At 51.9% G+C, this 18,882-nt stretch overlaps 1 protein-coding gene across 1 annotated transcript; it reads left to right on the top strand.

The window, feature by feature from the left end:
• Positions 1 to 323: 323 nt before the first annotated feature.
• LOC123353216 (E3 ubiquitin-protein ligase TRIM39-like) lies at positions 324 to 18,081 on the top strand. The gene is made up of 6 exons (XM_044994180.1): positions 324 to 789; positions 2,531 to 2,626; positions 7,047 to 7,277; positions 10,693 to 10,715; positions 11,822 to 11,934; positions 16,865 to 18,081. The coding sequence occupies exons 1-6, from the start codon at positions 364 to 366 to the stop codon at positions 17,434 to 17,436; spliced, it is 1,461 nt and encodes a 486-aa protein (XP_044850115.1). The 5' UTR covers positions 324 to 363; the 3' UTR covers positions 17,437 to 18,081.
• The last annotated feature ends 801 nt before the right edge of the window (positions 18,082 to 18,882 follow it).

Genomic DNA, 18,882 nt, shown 5'->3' with positions numbered 1-18,882 from the left:
TCATATTATCAAGATCACTTTTTAAAAAAGAGCCTCCCTCAGGGCAAAAGGAATTTTCCTGTCTGGCTGGGTCATTGGAATCAGCCACACATCTGCCGTGAGGCAGCATCCTCCTTCCAGGCACTGTGATCCCGGCTCTGGGCTCTCTGAGTGCAGTTTTGTGGCACTGACAGCCAAGGCTGCTCTAAGTAATGTCTCTGATCTGAGCACCACTGGCCGTTAGAGCGAGCTGTGACAGCTCCCCCAGAGCTGGAGCTAGCTCACGGTCTTAGCATAGTCCCGCCCGCACCAGTAATATGACTCCTCCCCTGTGCAGTGGGAAAGTGAAAGTGACCCGGAAACTGCCACACAGCAGCTGCCACCATGGCCTTCGTGAACCCGCTGGAGAAGCTGCAGGAGGAGGCAATTTGCTCCATCTGCCTGGAGTACATGAGTGACCCCGTGAGCATAGACTGTGGGCACAACTTCTGCAGGGCGTGCATCACCGCCTACTGCCAGGAGAAGGGGCTCGGGGCCAGCGGGCCCGTGTCCTGCCCTCAGTGCCGGGCGGCCTTTCGCAAGAGCAACATCAGGCCCAACAAGCAGCTGGCCAATATCGTGGAGACCATCAAGCAGCTGGGGTTGCCGCCGGCCAAGGCGCAGCCAGAGGCGCTCTGCAGGAAACACGAGGAGAAGCTCAAGCTCTTCTGTGAAGAGGACGGGGAGGCCATCTGTGTGGTGTGTCGAGAGTCCCTGGAACACCGGCCTCACACTGTCTACCCCATTGAGGAGGCGGCCCAGGTGTACAAGGTAGAGGGGAGCTGGGCTTAGGGTCGCCAACCCTCCAGGGCGGTCCTGGAGTCTCCAGGAATTAAAGCTTATGTCATGGGATACGGCCAACCAAGATTGGCAGCCCGAGCTGTGCTGGAAGAGCTCTTTATTGATAGCTTCCCCTACACGCCCCTTCATCTCCCAGTGTAGGGGCGTGGCCAGGGGAAAGGGGGTATGGCCAGGTTGTCGGCATTCTGGGGACACCCCCACCCAACCATGACTCAGTCTTCTGGGGCGGTGGGTGGGGGGAGGGCGCGTCAGTTCCCATGGCCCATTCACTCTCTGCGGACTGAGCTGCCCATTCGGTGCCAGCTGCGGTGGTGGTTTGGCGAGGTGAACCCCTGCCTTCCTCGGGCTGGGCTGAGCCCCAGCAACTCATTCCGTGCAGGCCACAGAGCGGCCAGAAGATGGCAACAGGCTGTGGGCACAACCACCCAGGGCTGGACCCCCCTTTCTTATTCCACAGTTCCCCTGAGCCATCCAGAAGTCCCCAATCTGTGTGTGTGGGGGGTGCTTCCCCAGGGGGGCGCAGCTGGGGCCCAGGCCAGCCCTCACGGGGGGCAGGGAGGGAGGGCCACCCAGCCCTACTCCTGGCCTCAGCCCCGGTGCCGGTCCCAGCTGCCAGCCCCGCACCCGGTGCCCTGGCTGCCAGCCTCGGGCAAGGCTCTGCTCCCAGCCCCGCCCCCAACTCTGGCCATGGCCCCAGCCTCAGCCCCCTTGCCCCTGTCCCGGAGCCGCAGGCCTGCGCCCGGCCCCGAATCTGGAGGGGGTGGGGAGGGCGTGGACGTGGGTAAGGGGGGAGCAAGGTAAAAAGTTTGGGGACAACTGTCTTAACCACTTCACTCCCAGTCAGCTGCTCTAGCCAGAGCCTGGAGAAACAGCAGCCCAGATTCTGAGCGGGAGGGCAAAGGTGGCTGCTCCCCACCTTGGCAGCCTCTGGATTCTGGGGCTGGGGATTGGTCTGGGCTCCTAGGGTCGTTCTGGGCTCCTAGGGTTGGACTAGCTGGAGCACAGAGGTGCCTTGAACATTCCCTCCTCTCCATTCATGCCCCCTGCACCGCAGGCCAGGCCGAAGGGGTGTAGCGCTGTAACACCTTTGCCACACAGGGATTCCCCTTATGCGAGGGCAATGCCAAGGCGGCCAGTGAAACCAGCTTTTCACCTGCTTGGCGCTGCCAGAGAGCCACAGAGCAGCAGGAACCGGGACCACAATCTGGATTGTTAATCAGTCACTAAGTTTGCTCATATAAATCCAACGTGCATGTTTTTGTGCACACATGGAAATGCAGGAACGGGGCCTGCAGGGGCAACTTGGGGTCCAGGAAACGACAGGCCCCTTTCTGCACAGATTGCTCCTGGAACGCACCTGTAATGGAAGGCATTAAACTGCTGCGAATAATGAAGAATCTCAGCCCCTGTGATTGAGTTGTATAGAAGCCTGTTCAGGGACTGGAGGGAGACAGTTAATACTCCCTGAGCTGAGGAAAGATCACAGCTGCCTGATCTCAATGGAGGGATTGTCTGGGCAGTAGGGGTGGATCAGCTGTTAGAATGTTAACTGTCTCCTTGCCAATCCCTGAAACAGGTTCTCTATACCCGCCATCACCACTGGAGTGCACTTTTCAACCAGTTTGATAGGAAGTGCAAATAGCTGAGACCAAGTCAAGCAGAGATGGGTCAACACTTAAGGAGGATTGACTGGATTTATTTTTCTTGTCAGATCAAACTCCAGAAATCCCTGGAACGGTTGTTGAAAGAGGTGGATGAAATTAAGAAACATGAAATGGTGGACAGGACAAAAACCCAGGAATGCAAGGCAGGTGTTTGGGTTCTTGTAGTAAAAAGGGCACTTCTGACATCGATGCCACATTTAAGAGAAAGAAGGCTGTCAACCTCAAATATAGTTATTAAAAAAGATCAATGACTTTAAAAATTAATAACAGTTTCAGGTACCACATCTGCTCCTCGGCCAATTTTTTAAAAATTCATAACAACATTTGTGTATAAAAAATCCCTCCTGTTGCCATGAGAGACCCACAGAAACAAAGGAAACTGACTATACCAGGGAAACCAGTCAGAGTGACTAGGCACAAAGTACTGGGAAATTCACAAAGTAACTGAACTGGAGAACAATAGAGGACGATCGTTATTTTTCTTTAAGAATAACACCAGTAATCACGATAAAAGTCATGAGAGTTGGCAACACAATGTGCTTTATTTTACACTAATGGCTATTCTCCCGGCCTGGGGGAAAGCCAGAAAGTGAAACTGAGTCCTTTGATTATACAAAGCAGGAGCCAGATGCAAAGAATAAACAAGGAGCATCAGCAATAACAAAGAAATGTGACTTTCAAAGATCTCTCACTTTTTACGGATTTGGGGCCAGAAGCTACCATCTAGCCTGACCTACTGTATAGCAGGAGGCAGAGAATTTCACCCAACGACCTGGCGGGTTATTAGTGAAATAAATCTATTTAGCTTAACAAAGAGATGGTTAAGGGCTGACTTGATCACAGTCTATAAATACTTACACGGGAGACAAATATTTGATATTGGGCTTTGCAGGCTGTCAGAGAAACATGATCCAGTGGCTAGAAGTTGAAGCTAGACACATTCAGACTGGAAAAAAGCCACAATTTTTGAAGTGATGGTAATTAACCACTGGAACAATTTACCAAGGATTCTCCATCACTGGCAATTTAAGCTCTGCTCTAGGAATGATTGTGCGGCAGTTCTGTAGCCTGTGTCACACAGGAGGTCAGACTAGAATGATCACAATGATTCCTTCTGGCCTGGGATTCTATGAATCCGCTTGCTTACAGCATGTGATCCTCGAGATAACAGTATCCCTTGGTTGCAGTGTTGGCACAGATGTGGGGACAAGGCTGAGGAGGGTGTTATGAAACATGATGTGTCTTTCTGCCCTGTGACTGTGCCTTGTTTGAGTCAAGGGTTAGGAAATCTCTCCTCCAGGGGCACAACACAGCAGCCCTGGCATGCCGTGGATTTCTATATGAGGGTTATTTTTTTTCCAATTCATATTCCAAGCAAATTAGTGCATGTGAAAGCACCCTGAGCACCCACAACTCATGAGGAAGGCCCATAGAAGGCCTGGGAGAGGCTTAAAAATCATGACATTAGAATAAAGAAATTGGAAGAGTTCTTTTTATTTGCCTTCTGGTCTTCGAGCCTTTAGGGTCATAATTAACGCAGGATATTGAACCTGGCGTATCAGGGTTTGAACCTGTCTCTGTTAGAGACCAGGGTGCTACCTAAGTGAGGGGTAGGTTGTCCCCATTTGCTATAGCCAGGTGGGTCCTTACATCTTCCTCTGAAGGGTCTGGTCCTGGCCACTGTCACAGACAGGACACTGGGCTCTGAGCCAGTCTGGCACTACCCATGTTCCTGGGGTGACCTCACTTCACATTTTCAAGCTTTTCTCTGCACCCAGGAGTTTTCCGAGTGAAACTGAAAGCCGAGCTTCTCCTGCAGCCCTTGGCTCTGGCATCTGGGAAAACACCAGCTATCATGAGCTGTGATGCTGTGGGTCTGACTCAGCGGCCTGGGGAGCAGATGTGCTGGGACAGTAGCAGTGCAAACTTCCCCCCGCCAGCTGTCCCCTGCGCTGGGGGATCCCCTCCAGGGCCGGGGCTGGGGGAGAGCTCGCAGAGCGGCTTAGGTAAGCAGGGCCACCCAGCTCCCCCTGGGCTGAGATCTCCCCTCTTGTTTCAGTCTGAGCGGGAGGGGATCACGCTTCAGGCCCTGCTCCTCCTTCCGTGGCTGCCAAGAAGGGTCCAGTCCAGGGAGAACCAGGTGTTGGCAGCAGTTGCCGAGCGGCAGGACCTGGGACCCCAGCTCCTCTCACACGGGCCACCGGACAGTCATTAGGTGGGATCAGGCGTGGGACCACGCGCCGGGGGCTGAGCAGCGAAAGGCGCAGGGGCTTGACATGGAGCTCCTGAGCCTGCACGGATGGGCTGCTCGGCCCCGGCCCAGCGGCTGTCTGAAGAAGGCCCAGTGTGGTGGCCAGTGGCCTCTGGGCTGCAATCACCGCGCTGGGACGAACAGAGCAGCCCTGCCTATTCCTTAGGGTCTGCTGCCATCTAGAGGCCATTGTATTTAAACACGGTGTAATAATTCCCTCTGAGTTGGACTGAATCATCTGGTCCAGGCGTCGGCAACCTTTCAGCAGTGCTGTGCCGAGTCTTCATTTAGTCACTCTGCTTGAAGGTTTCGCGTACCAGTAATACATTTTAATGTTTTAGGTCTCTTTCCATAAGTCTGTAATATATAACTAAACTATTGTTGTATGTAAAGTAAATAAGGTTTTCAAAATGTTTAAGAAGCTTCATTTAAAACTAAATTAAAATACAGAGCCGCCCAGACCAGTGGCCAGGACCCGGACAGTGTGAGTGCCACTGAAAATCAGCTCACGTGCCGCCTTCGGCACACATGCCATAGGTTGCCTACCCCTGAACTAATCTAACCCCCACCACGATGCGGATTTGTTGTGTGTGTCTAAAGTAGCTTCACAGGTATGAAGTTCAGGCTGCCTGGTCTATAATTCCCCAGCTCCTCTTTTCCTCACGTTTGAAAGATGGGCACCACACTAGCCCTTCTCCAGTCTTCCGAGACCTCTCCTGTCATCCATGACTTTGCACATGGCTCCGAGATTTCTTCAGCTAATTCCTTCGGCACCCTGGGGTGAATAGCATCAGGCCCTGCTGACTTGAACTCATTTAACTCACTCAGAAGATCTCTGATCTTTTCTTTACTTATCCCGATGTGTGTCCCTTTCCCTTTGTTGTCTGTGATAACTTTCCTAGTCGACTGGTCACATGTTATTTTTTGTGTGAAGACTGAAGCAGAATAGGCAACAAGAACAAATGATGGTGTTTTATCAGAGAGATCTAATCGGATTGATTAGCGTAGGCCTTGATGGTGGACATATACACTCTGAAGTTTGTACAGTAACTCCTCACTTAAAGACCTCCCAGTTAATGTTGTTTCGTTGCTGATCAATTAGGGAACATGCTCGTTGAAAGTTGTGCAATGCTCCCTTCTAACGTCGTTTGGCAGCCACCTGCTTTGTTCACTGCCTGCGGGAAGAGCAGCTTGTTGGAGGTAGTTGGTGGGGGCTTGGAACCAGGGTGGACCGGAAGCCCCCCTATCAGCTCCCCTAAGTTCCCTGTGCAGCTGCCACCCAGCAGACTATCAATTGCTGGGCAGTTCAGGTATCCCTCCCCCCATTGCCGTGTGCTGCTCCTGCCCTCTGCCTTGGAGCTGCTCCCCGGAGCCTCCTCTTTTCTGTGCGGGGGAGGAGGGAAGAGGGGTGCTAATGTCAGGGTGTCCCCCACTCCTGCCCCCCCACTCCTTTACCCTACCTCCATAGAGTCCGTGGGAGGAGGGAACACGACAGGGCTCAGGCAGAGGGAGCTTGCTGGCAGCAGCTGCTGTCTCAACTTGCTGATCTACTTAAAAAGGCAATGTACTTAGAGTGGGTCAGCGTATTTAAAGGGGCAATGCGCATCTCTCACACACATGATGTGTGTCTCTGTCTCTGCCATGCTGTCTCCCCTCCCTCCATTCGTGCTGCCTTGTAGAGTGTGAGTCCACATTAACAACACGTTAACCGTTGAGGGCTCAGCCAATTGCTAGTTCATCATTTAGCAGAAAGGCATTCCCTGGGAAATATCCCACCCTCTGACTTCACCACCTCAAGCTTCACAATCATCATTGCTGTGTACAATATTAAATTGTTTGTTTAAAACTTATACTGTATATATATATAGTCTTTTGTCTGGCAAAATTTTTTTCCCCTGGAACCTAACCCCCCATTTACATTAATTCTTATGGGGAAATTGGATTCGCTTAACATCATTTTGCTTAAAGTAGCATTTTTCAGGAACATAACTACAACGTTAAGCGAGGAGTTACTGTACCTCTGAAAGTTGTGATGATGTTTACTTTCAGTACATTATTAAGCCACTAGATATCTCTGTGCTGCAGACAGTTCCAACTAGGGTCTCAACCCTGGTATACAAGGGAGATGAAGTTGGAGCTCAAGCTGTGTGGAAACATATTGTTTTTTCTTTAGCTGTTTTGTTAAGTAAATGCCTCCTGTTTAAGATGCACTGTGATTTTGTATATCCTCTCAGTTACTCCAGTGGTTTATGATTTTAATCCATGCTGTTGATACGTCCTCTTCTTGTTCCTGTGTATTTTTCTTTCCAAAGGAGGTAGTTAAAAAAAAGAGAGAGAGGATTGTGACTGAATTTGGGAAGCTGCACCAGCTGCTGGCTGAGGAGGAGAAGCTGCTTCTTCAGAAGCTGGAACAGGAAGAGAAGATAATCCTGCAGAAAATCAATGAAAACCTAACCAGACTTTTAGAGCTGAGATCCTCTCTGGACAAGCTGATCCTGGAGATAAGGGAGAAGTTCCAGCAGTCAGCAGACGGGTTGCTCAAGGTGAGTGGGTGGCAGAAATCCCCTCTCTCCAGCCAGGCAGAAGGGAAAGGGACTTGGATCCCAGGACACTGGAGTCCAGGAGTCAGGGTTAGATATCCTGACACTGGAGTCCGGGTGTGTCTGACTCTTCCCATTGCATTCAGTTCTCTGCTTTACTAACACCAGCTTGTGCCTAGGAGGCTCTGGCACCTGCTGGTAGAGGGGTGCGGAGTCACCCTGCCTCCAGGGGGCATCAAAGCGGGATGGTTCTCCAGGGCAGCACAGCTCCTGCTGATGCTTCCAGGTGTGCGGGGGGAGAGCACCGCTGCCCCACTCCTTAGGAGGATGCAATGTGTTACGCCCAGTGCATCCAACCCACGCTGCTGGCCAGTGGGAGGACATGGCCATGACAGCTCCCTGCCCCCTTTGACGAGGGGACGTGCCCACAGGAAGGAGTAGCCCCTGCAGTCAGGAAAACACCAGGGCTGCATCAGAGCATGGTAGGGCTCCTGGCCACCCCTTCCCCCCAGGTAGGGCCGGACACGATCAGTTCCGTTATTTCCTCAGGGAGTAGAAGAGCTGTGATTTCTCAGTGCCAGAGCAAGGCACTGTGCCACCTAAGGTGAATGTGCGAGTTTGTTTCCGTTCTCTGGTGGCTCCCTCCCCCCCCCCACTAGCTCAGCTGGGCACCTTTCAAGAGGAGGGGAAGTGACATCTAACCCGTGTTAGCTAACATGCAGGGTGGGCTGTTACCATGTTGTGACCTAGACACATTGGAGGACTGGGCCAAAAGAAATCTGATGAGGTTCAACAAGGACAAGTGCAGAGTCCTGCACTTAGGATGGAAGAATCCCATGCAGTGCTCCAGGCTGGGGATCGAGTGGCTAAGCAGCAGTTCTGCAGAAAAGGACCTGGGGGTTACAGTGGACAAGAAGTTGGATATGAGTCAGCAGTGTGCCCTTGTTGCCGAGAAGGCTAATGGCATTTTGGGCTGTATAAGTAGGAGCATTGCCAGCAGATCGAGGGATGTGATTATTCCCCTCTATTTGGCACTGGTGCGGATACACTGGGAATACTGCATCCAGTTTTGGGGCCCCCACTACAGAAGGGATGTGGACAAATTGGAGAGAGTCCAGAGGAGGGCAACTAAAATGATTTGGGGGCTGGAACACGACTTACGAGGTGAGGCTGAGGGAACTGGGCTTGTTTAGTGTGCAGAATAGAAGAATGAGGTGGGATTTGATAGCAGCCTTCAACTACCTGAAAGGGGGTTCCAAAGAGGACGGAGCTCGGCTGTTCTCAGTGGTGGCAGATGACAGAACAAGGAGCAATGATCTCAAGTTGCAGTGGGGGAGGTTTAGGTTGGATATTAGGAAACACTATTTCACTAGGAGGGTGGTGAAGCGCTGGAATGGGTTCCCTAGGGAGGTAGTGGAATCTCCATCCTTAGAAGTTTTTAAGGCCCGGCTTGACAAAGCCCTGGCTGGGATGATTTAGTTGGGGTTGGTCCTGATATTCTATGATTCTATGACTGCCCCACCACTTTCACTCAGGTCCATGGAGTGGATTGGGAGCTGCAAAGATCAATGCCATTGTCTTTTAAACCCAAACGGTGCCCCAGCGAGACCTGGGAAGAGTGGGACAGAAGTGGCCTCTAGCTCAGTGATCCCAGCACTTTCCCAACAGATTCCTTAGGTGAAAGATGCTGGGTGGATGCTAACAGCTGCCTCTGGGTCCCGGGAGAAGGAAGTGACTGGGTACGGAATTACCTTTCATTCTGAGCGGAGGGGAGAGAAGACAGAGCTGTGAAATGAGCAGATTGTATCTAGGTTAGGTCCTTCCATGGGTCCTGTTACCATAGCAGCTGAGCACCTCTTAATCTTTAGTGTATCTAGCCTCCCACCCAACCCAGGAAAGCAGTGTTATCCCCATTTTACAGAGGGGAAACTGAGGCCTGGAGCAGCTAGATGACTTGCCCATGTAACCCTTCTGCCCCTCTGAGTTGGCAGCAACAAGGGCCGGGTTCAGTATCCAGGGGTTCTGTTTCAATAACACAATGCAAAACCGGCTCGAGCCCCCACCCAGTGACCTGGGACAATTACCTACCCCCCGCCCCCGGGCGCCTCTAGGAGGCAATACTTACCCACTCGCAAGCACAGAGTCCGAGTGTAGCAAAATCCTTTTAATAAAGGAGGGAAACAATGCGGCATCACGTTGGAGAGACACCACAAACAGGACTATACACAAACCATAAGCAAAAAACCCACCCCCAAGTACATTTGGCACTGTCCTTTCCCCCTTAGGGTCTTAAGTCCAATCACCCCAAAGTCCAACAACCCAAGCGTCTCTGTCTCTGGTCAGTGCCACCCCAGAGTTCAAAAGTTTATCTGCAGAGTTTTATCCCCCCAGCCTGGGTGGAAATGGGGGGGGCACACACAGGGTGTTAAGGGACACCTTACGTGGGCCAGGGCCGACTGCCCTGCTTCTCCATGAAGTTCTGCTGTAGCCTTCACCACGACTGGCTCCACTCCATCAGCTGTGCCGCTCCTCCAGCCAACCTGTGAACTGCATCAGCCGTCCCTGCGAACCGCTCCACACTGCTCACTGTTCCGCAGGCTGCGCCAACGTGCTGCAGACTGCTCCGCTCTGCCAGCTGCTTAGTGATCGAGCTTCAGGCTCCCCCACTCAGTGATCTTAGCTCAGTAAGCTTAGCTCTTTTAGTGATTTCAGCTCTTAGTGGTTTCCACTTGTAGTCGAGGAGCCACAGTGCCACCTTGGCCCAACGTGAATTCAGGTCAGCAGCCTCCAGATGGACTCCTAAAGGATTCAAAATTAGCTCTGCTCTTTAACAGTGGAGAGAGGAGAATGTGCAATTGGTGTTCCAGGCCCTCAAAAGGGGCCCATACCATCAGGTACACACACCAGTCCCCAGCCTCTCTCCCTTCACTGGGTTTTGGAACCCATGTCCCTTGTCTAGCAAGTGCTATTTAATGTAGGTTGAGTCGTTTCTGTCATAAAGCAGTCTCATAGTTCCTCATTCACATAATTAAGGTAACAGCCCTTTTTTTTCCTTCCTGCCCCAATAACAAAAAAATTGGGGATTCCACAGTGTAAAAATAACCATCCCATGCTGCTGTGTGTTATGCCAAGTGGAGTGGGTTTACCAATGCAAATGCACATTCCTAAAATTCCTTTGCCCACTCCTCATAATGTACCTCCAGATGTCAGGGTAGATCTCATCCTGACTCTGCTTACACCCAAGCTCACATGGGAGCCTGTGGCAGAGGAGGGAATTTCACTCAAGTCTCCCAGGTGCTAGGCCAGGGCCCTCCTTCCGCTCTGTGCTCATGGGGGTTAGAACCAAGTGACACTGACCGGCTCCCCCGCAGTTCTGGAGTGGCTAAAGTGCACAACATTTTTCTTTGTCTCCTTTTAGGACACGAAAAGCACCTTGAGCAGGTACGTGCCTCGTTTTGCTCCTGTTAATGGGTGTGGCTACCTTGAGGGGCTAGGCAGGTTTGCAGCCCCCAGTCTCCCTGAAAACACGGGTTCCACCCCCCCTTGTTTTTTTCCAAGGAGAAGTCTCACGTAGCTCACTAATGATGGGAACTAACCAGAAAAGGTCCCGTCTGGGTGCACGGACAGCAAAGAATTCCTGGCACAGTTATGAAGAGCAGGGAATCCACTCACCCTGGTACCCCTGAGCCCAAGTCCCATCCACTACTGCGGAGCATACTGCGTGCTAGTTGGTTGCCAGCTCCCACCCCAGAGGTGGCTGCACTTGAGGGATGATATACCGTTTATTGTTTGCTCTGGATTGAGTTGCTGTGAAATGCATGATGTTATTGCTCTGATTAGAGCTGAGAATGTTTCTTGATGAATTAATTAGTACGTTAATTTAGTCTCTCTCTCTTCCTGGGAGTGGCTACCGATCAATGACTGGAGGTAATCCTTGGCCTGTAGCTATTCCGTGAGCAACTGATTGGGTGTAATTTACATTCAAAATTCAGGCTGCTGTGACTGGACACATGTGTCCCCTGTATAGCTCTCTTCCCTGACTGGAAGAGCACAGCTCTTGGACTCAGATTTCTGGGGCATGATTGTGAATTTGAAATGAGCCTAATAGTCAATGGACACCTCTGCTAGTAAAGTAATTGGCCTTGATCGGCATCCCCAGTCAAGGGGTGCACAGTGCAACCCCAGAAGGCCCCAAGGGCTGTCAGTGGCTGGTGATTGTCAGGGCACAGGGAGGCTCTGGCCATGTCCGCTATCAGGGTCTATGACAGCCTTGGGGAGGGGAGCAGCCAGCTCCATGCGTCGGGAGGCCCCCCCTTATGCTGGGTTGATCCTCCCCCGGATGGCTGTGGGCCTCAGGCTCAGGGCCGTTGGCTGGGACATCCCTGGAAAGTGACCCCTAAGTGGGCGCGGAGACAATCCACACACAGATGTTTCACAATGCAACCGGCTCCTTGCAGGGGATTGGCTGCTCTGCTCGCCCAGCTGCAGGCATAGCCGCTGATTGGCCGGGGGCTCGGTGCTGACCTGCTGGAACGTCTTCTTTCCAGGTGTGAAGCGGTGACATTTCAGGCTCCAGAGGCTTGCTCCGTGGCACTGAAAGAGAATTACAGCATCCCGGAGCACTGCCTGGGCATGAGGAACATGCTGAAGAAATTCAAAGGTAAAGGGGGGCAGGTGGCTACAACACTTTGCTCCTGAACTGTGAGCTGATGGGGTGTGTGAGTGCTTTGGCCTAGTGCAAGGGGATCCTGGTCCCGGACTGGGGCTCCTAGGCGTTTCAGCAACATCCACAAGAAATAGTAATAATAATTTCCAGGTCGGATTCCCATTTACACCGAGGCCCGGTGTGCCACAGGCATGCACCACTTTAACCGAGGGCTTGGCTACAAGAGGAAAGTTGCACCCGTTTAACTTAAATTGGTTTTAAACCAGTTGAGTGAAAGTGGTGCAACCTCCTGTGTGGACACTCATTTCAGTCGGTGGGGAGGGGTGTTTTTGGTTGTCTTAAACCAATTTCCAGTGGCTTTATGCGAAACCCAAACAAGCCAGGTTTGAAGTGAAATCAGAACATCCTCGGGGCCTTGGGCACTTGTTTAACGAGATTGAGTTAAAGTTGCATCTTTAGCTAAACCAGTGCAACTTTCTCGTGTTTTCATAGCAGTTTAGTTCAATGGGTGCCAGTTTGTGTGTGAACTCTGTTAAAACAGTTCCAGATATTTTGCTGTAGCAACAAAACCAGACTAATCGGTTCTAGGTATCTATAGGGTCCGTGTAGTGTGTGTGTGGGGGGGCTGCTTACTGAGCCCCCCACCATGGCCAGGGTCACTTTTTCAAGTACCCTGCCCCTGTTCCTTCTGACGGGCCCCTTAAACACTTCACACAGTCTTTGTGCAGCTCACAGCACCCGCCCTGGGGCTGATGTGATATCAGATCATTTCACGCCATCCTCAGAGTCCTTAACCACAAAATAATTCAAACAGCCCATCATAAGTCCCCAACATAAGAACGGCCAGACTGGGTCAGACCAAAGGTCCATCCAGCCCATAACCTGTCTTCCGACAGTGGCCAGTACCCCAGAGTGAACCGAACAGGTAAGGATCAAGTGATCTCTCTCCTGCCATCCATCTCCACCCTCTGACAAACAGAGGCTAGGGACACCGCTCCTTACAAACATAGAATCCCTAACCATAGTTCACAGGTCATACTTCGCTCTCTGGCAGCATCTCCCTTGTTCTTTCTTTTTCTCTTTTTCTTACTGGTGAAGCAGACTTGACTGAATAGTGTATAGCCGCCAGCAGCTGTAATTTGTGGTTTATGGCCTCTTACTCTGCCCTGTATCCTGCAGATAGTGTCTAGTACAACCCCATTTCTCTGCTCTTTTCACTGAATAAGGTAACAAAAGTTACGATGTTTGTGTTCCTCAGAAAGCTTTTCCCTCTCTTCCTCAAAGCCCTCACCTGCCCTGAAAAGGGGATCCGTTGTTTCGTCCCCTTCCAGAGCACATAGAGTTCATCTTCGTGTCTATTTATTCCCAACATTTTTGAGTGTGAACCGTCATGCCCAGTTAGTACGCTAACAAAATCACGTCACTTTCCCGATCCAGGCCCTGACGGATGTCGTTCTCCTCAACTCTAGGGCACAATTCCAAAAATCTTCCTCGTTTTTCATTAATTTCATTTGTTTTTGCCATTCCTCTTATACATTTTTCTGTACAAGGCTTTGGAATTCCTGTTTGCTCAAGGGTATTCCTGTGTCAATATTTCTATTTCTTTCAGCGTTTGTAGCTGCTTTGTCCGCCATTTTGTTTCCTGTTATCCTGATTCGCGCTGGGATCCAAACTAATGCTACATGTATCCCTGTCTGCACTAGCTCCGTTATTAGAAATATAATTTCATTGATTAAATCATTTCTGTGAGCTGAGACATCCTTTTCTATCACCATAAGGCCTGAGACTGAGTCTGAAAAAATGTCCACTGTGGCTAATTCCAAGTCAGTGCACAGGAGATCTGATCGCTCTCTATAAATATATCAGAGGGATAAATACCAGGGAGGGAGAGGAATTATTTAGGCTCAGTATCAATGTGAACACAAGAACAAATGGATATAAACTGGCCATCAGGAAGTTTAGACTTGGAATTAGATGAAGGTTCCCCATCAGGAACAACCTTCTAAGGGGAGAAGTGGGGGCAAAAGACATATCTGGCTTCAAGACTAAGCTTGAGAAGTTTATGGAGGGGATGGTATGATGGGATACCCTAATTTTGGCAATTAATTGATCTTTGATTATTAGCAGGTAAATATGCCCAGTGATCTGTGATGGGATGTTAGATGGGGTGGGATCTGAGTTACTACAGAGAATTCTTTCCTGGGTGCTGGCTGGCGAGTCTTGCCCACATGCTCAGGGTTTAGCTGGTCACCATATGTGGGGTCAGGAAGGAATTTTCCTCCAGGGCAGATTGGCAGAGGCCCTGGAGGTTTTTCGCCTTCCTCTGCAGCATGGGGCACGGGTCACTTGCTGGAGGATTCTCTGCACCTTGAGGTCTTTAAACCACAATTTGAGGAATTCAATAACTCAGACATAGGTTAGGGGTTTGTTACAGGAGTGGATGGGTGAGATTCTGTGGCCTGCGCTGTGCAGGAGGTCAGACTAGATGATCATAATAGTCCCTTCTGACCTTAAAGTCTATGAGTCTAGGTGCCAGCTTCCCCTGGCCCCGGGGGTGCTCAAGCCCCCGCTCCGCCTTAGGCCCTGCCTCCACCCGACCCCTTCTCCCAAGCTCCCACCCCTGCCCCACCTCTTCCCGCCCCGGCCCCATCCCCACCCAACCCCTTCTCACAAGCCCCCACCAGGGGTGAAAGTAATTTAAAGAACTTAACCAGTACACCGAAGTCCTGAGCAGGGAGATTTAAAGGGGCTGGGGGCTCTGGCTGTGATAGCGGCGGCTGGGAGCCCCGGGCCCTTTAAATCACCGCCAGAGCCTCATGGTAGCGGTAGCTGTGGAAGCAGCCGGAGCCCCAGAGCTCGGATGGCGATTTAAAGGTCCCGTGGCTCCAGCCACTGCTGGGAGCCTGGGGCCCTTTAAATCGCCGTCCGAGCCCCAGGGCTCCCGGCCACCGCCGCTACCCCGAGGCTCCGGCAGCGGGGCTCCGGCGGTGATTTAAAGGGCCTGGGGCTCTGGTCACTGCAGGGAGCCCCAGGCTCTTTAAATCGCCGGCCTGGGAAAGCTGCCCCCTGCCGGTACGGTTGGCTGTGTACCGGCTCTTGCCAGGACGCCGTACCGTACCGTACCGGCTTACTTTCACCTCTGCCCCCACCCCAGCCCTGCCTCTTTCCACCCCCGCCCTTCCCCAGTCCCTGCCCCCACCCCTGCCCCACCCCGGGCCTCACCCTCACCCGACCCCTTCTCCCAAGCCCCCACCCTGCCCTGCCTTTTCCCACCCAGTCCCGCCCCCTCTCCCGAGCACGCCCCATCCCCACTCCTCCCCTGCCCTCCCAGCGCCTCCTGCATGCCGCGGAACAGCTGATTGCGGTGGGCGGTAGGCGCTGGGAGGGAGGGAGGGGGAAGGGTTGATTGGCGGGGCTGCCGGCAGACAGAAGGTGCTGAGGGGGAGCTGGCTGCTGCTGGATGTTAAGCACCCGCTGATTTTTTTCCATGCCTATGCTCAGTGCTAGCATCATTGCTGTAAGTTCAGCTGTCATGACAGCTACAAAAACTGGATATTCTTTTAGCTGTAGTAATTCCAAATTTTGGGCTACCATGTGCTGTCCCTACAATTCCTGTTTTTGTTTGCACCTACCTGTCTATATTTGACAAAACTGACTCCACGGTGTATCTGCATACTGGGACACTTCACTTTTAATACCCCGTTTCTTTTTTACCCCTAAATTTATGAACTAAATCTCAATCCACATTTGGATATGGGACTTCCCATCTGTAAGTAATTTCCCCATCACTAAAAATCTTGATGTCATTTAGCTTTGCCTTGTCCTTCAACTTCTGCGTCCGCACTTGAACTCGAAAGGGAGGTCGAGTTCTGACGTCATGTGCTATAGTTCACCTATTGAGCTTCATTTGGTACCTTCATCGTTGTGAGTCTCGTTAACTTTGGCCCAGAAAGCTAAGTCCCGGAGTGTCATTTGTAGTGAAGCATGGTTGGGCACCTAAGGCCTATGGTGTTATTTCTGCTCTTTGACTGGATGCCAGGTTTTTTTAAAAGATGCTGATTGTGGGGATGATGATGATGGTGATGATCTGCATTGTGGTAGCACCGAGCAGCCCCAGTCCGGACCAGCGCTCCAGCGTGCTGGGTGCTGTACTAACACCGAACAAAAGACAGTCCCTTCCCTGAAGAGCTGACAATCCAGATGTAGAGTCTAACGTAGCAGCCCACCGTACCGTTGTGCCCACCGTAGTATCGCCTGGTCCGCATGCAAGTCTGTGCACCTGCACAAAGAGCCACCGTTCTCCAAATATTCATGTAGGCAAAAATGCCTTTGCATAAAGGTTCACGAGCAGCCAATAACAGGGGCTTTGAACGTGGCCCAATCACCCTGCAAATCTGGAATGTTCACGTGCTGTTTGTAGACTCCCACCAGCCGCCATTACCACTGTTCCCCTTGGTCTGTTCCCAGCTCACCCACTGACTCACTGGGCAAGCCACTTAACTCTTCTCTGCCTCAGTTTCCCCATCTGCGTCATACGGTTCATTCTCGCCTTTGAGCCGGCAAGATCTGCACTGTGCCAAATACTGCCAGGTTGAGCCAACAACGGTGCAGTGCCATCTTGTGTTAAACGGTGTCTCCTCCTCCGGCACCCCGTCCTCCCAGGGGAGAGCCGAACTCCTCTGAACCAGGAAGCAAAATTGCCTCCATAGTCACAATGGAGGAGAAAATAACCCTCCGGCTGATACATAACAATTGAGTCTCCCATTGTTCACACCCGCTCCCAACACTGGCTGTCCCTGGGCATGCCCGGTTACTGCCCTCCCTTCTCTGCCCCTTTGCCTGTGACTCGTCTCCCAGTATGACGTCCTTCCCCTAATCCGTTTGTCCATCCACCCATCTTTTCTTTTCCTCGCTTTCCCTCCAGAGGACGTGACGCTGGATCCAGAGACGGCGCACCCCGAACTCATCCTGTCCGACGACCGGAAGAGTGTGAGACGGGGCGGCAAGAAACTGATCCTGTCTCTGTTTGACAACCCCAAGAGATTTAACGCCTCCCCACTGGTCCTGGGGGTTCAGGCCTTCAGCACGGGGAGGCGCTACTGGGAAGTGCAGGTGGGAGACAAGACGGAGTGGGGCCTGGGGCTTTGTAGGGAGTCTGCCAGCAGGAAGGGGTCTGTTGTCCTGTCCCCTAAAAATGGCTACTGGGTGCTGCGGTTGCAGAGCGGAGGTAAATACGAGGCCCTCACCTCCCCCCTGACCTCACTTCACCTGAGTGTGAGACCCAGGCGGGTTGGGATTTTCCTGGACTACGAGGCTGGAGAAATCACATTTTACAATGTGACCGATCGAGACCACATCTACACATTCACCGACCAGTTCTCTGTGCCTCTCCGGCCTCTCTTCTTTCCTGGTGCCTCCGCGGGCGGCAAAAATGCCGAGCCGCTGGTGATCTCCTGGGTCAGGGACACAGAAGGGAGCGGGTGCATCCTTCTGTAACTGTCTGTCTGCAGGAGGTGTCGACGCTGCCCCTTTATCCCTCCCATCAGCACAGCGCCAGGGCCGACGGGTAGAGGTAGGAGTGTAATTAACCGGCTCTGAAGAGCTACTGTCCCAGCCCTTCAGAACGGGTCAGTTTCACTCTTGTTCTGAGCTCTGAGCAGAGCGGGGTGAAGGAGCTGGGTGCCTGTTGGGGACAGGGATGGAAGAGCAGGAGCCTGGGGGCAGAGTTGCCGTATCAGGCGAGAGCACAGCACAAGTTCCCATGTGGCCATGGAGGTCCGCAATGACAAAGATGTTACACGCAGCTTAACGTTACTGAAAAATTAATACCCTCCTAGCCAGAGTCCTCATCAGCTAACCAGTTCCAGGCTGCACCCGGGAAAGCGCTTTATGGGGGAAAGGTTGGGGTTTGGTGGTGGGCAAGTGGGGTGTGAGAGTTTAGTCTCCCCGGGGTGACCCACAGGCGAGTGATTTTAGCCACATGTGAGAGATGGAAATGACCTATTAGAGATGTTACTTACACGCTAATTCCTTCTGATGAATTCCAGCGAGCGGGTGTTGTGCACCGTATAGCACGCGCTGTGTAGCTGCCAATTTAACAGTGACTTGTCCATACACAACGTCAATAAAGAACTAATCTGGGTATAACTTAGTGTCTCCTTTAGCGTTCTCCAAGAGGGGTGGGGAGCTGAGGGGCTGGGAAGTGTGAGTGAAGAGCCTTCTGTGTCTTTTCTGTTGAATTTTTCATTAATAAATCAGACACTCTGTGTGTGTGTGTGTGTGTGTGCGCGCGTGTGGGGGCCCTGTTAGACATAAATAGAAGCCCCCTGGTGGACATATTGGTGATGCAATTGGGGGAAACTGAGGCAGTGCCACTGCAGAGTCATGTGAAGCCTCGAGGGGATGTCAAAATGTGGTGACCCGTGTTGCAGCCGGCATCGTGTCAGCTAACTTAAATCTTCACAGTCTTATCCAAACATGGGGACCTCTGGTAATGCACACGAGCCCGGAGTGCTCTGAATTTCCATTCATGACAGTAGAGTTGATGGAGCTGAGCTTCTTGAGGGTGAGACACTGGGTTTGCAGCAGAACAATATTTTGCTAAGGAACTGATGGCGTTCGCAGCCTACGGCTCTTGAATCTCCAATTCTGTGTCATTTGCCTGGCTGCAAGGATGCTCTGCAGACAGTTCGGATCAGACCAGATAACAAGTGGGAGAAAACTCCAAAAATGATGAGACCATTTAGTGCAGTTGATAGTTGGCTGGTCACTAGAGGCAGTGGAGAAACCTGGAGAGGACCTGAGGAAATAGCCTCAGGACAAACTGGGGTTGGAAACTCTAGTGCCACCAAAACGTCATCAGGGGAAGGACCAGCACACCAGATTCGCATTTGCTCAGGGGGGTCCCATCAAGAGCTCTGAAGCGCTATGGAGCATCACCCA

This window comes from Mauremys mutica, chromosome 19 (genome assembly GCF_020497125.1).
Source record: "Mauremys mutica isolate MM-2020 ecotype Southern chromosome 19, ASM2049712v1, whole genome shotgun sequence".
Lineage (NCBI taxonomy): Eukaryota > Metazoa > Chordata > Testudines > Geoemydidae > Mauremys > Mauremys mutica.
Note: the sequence above shows the minus strand (reverse complement) of the source record. Positions and strands in the feature narration are given on the sequence as shown.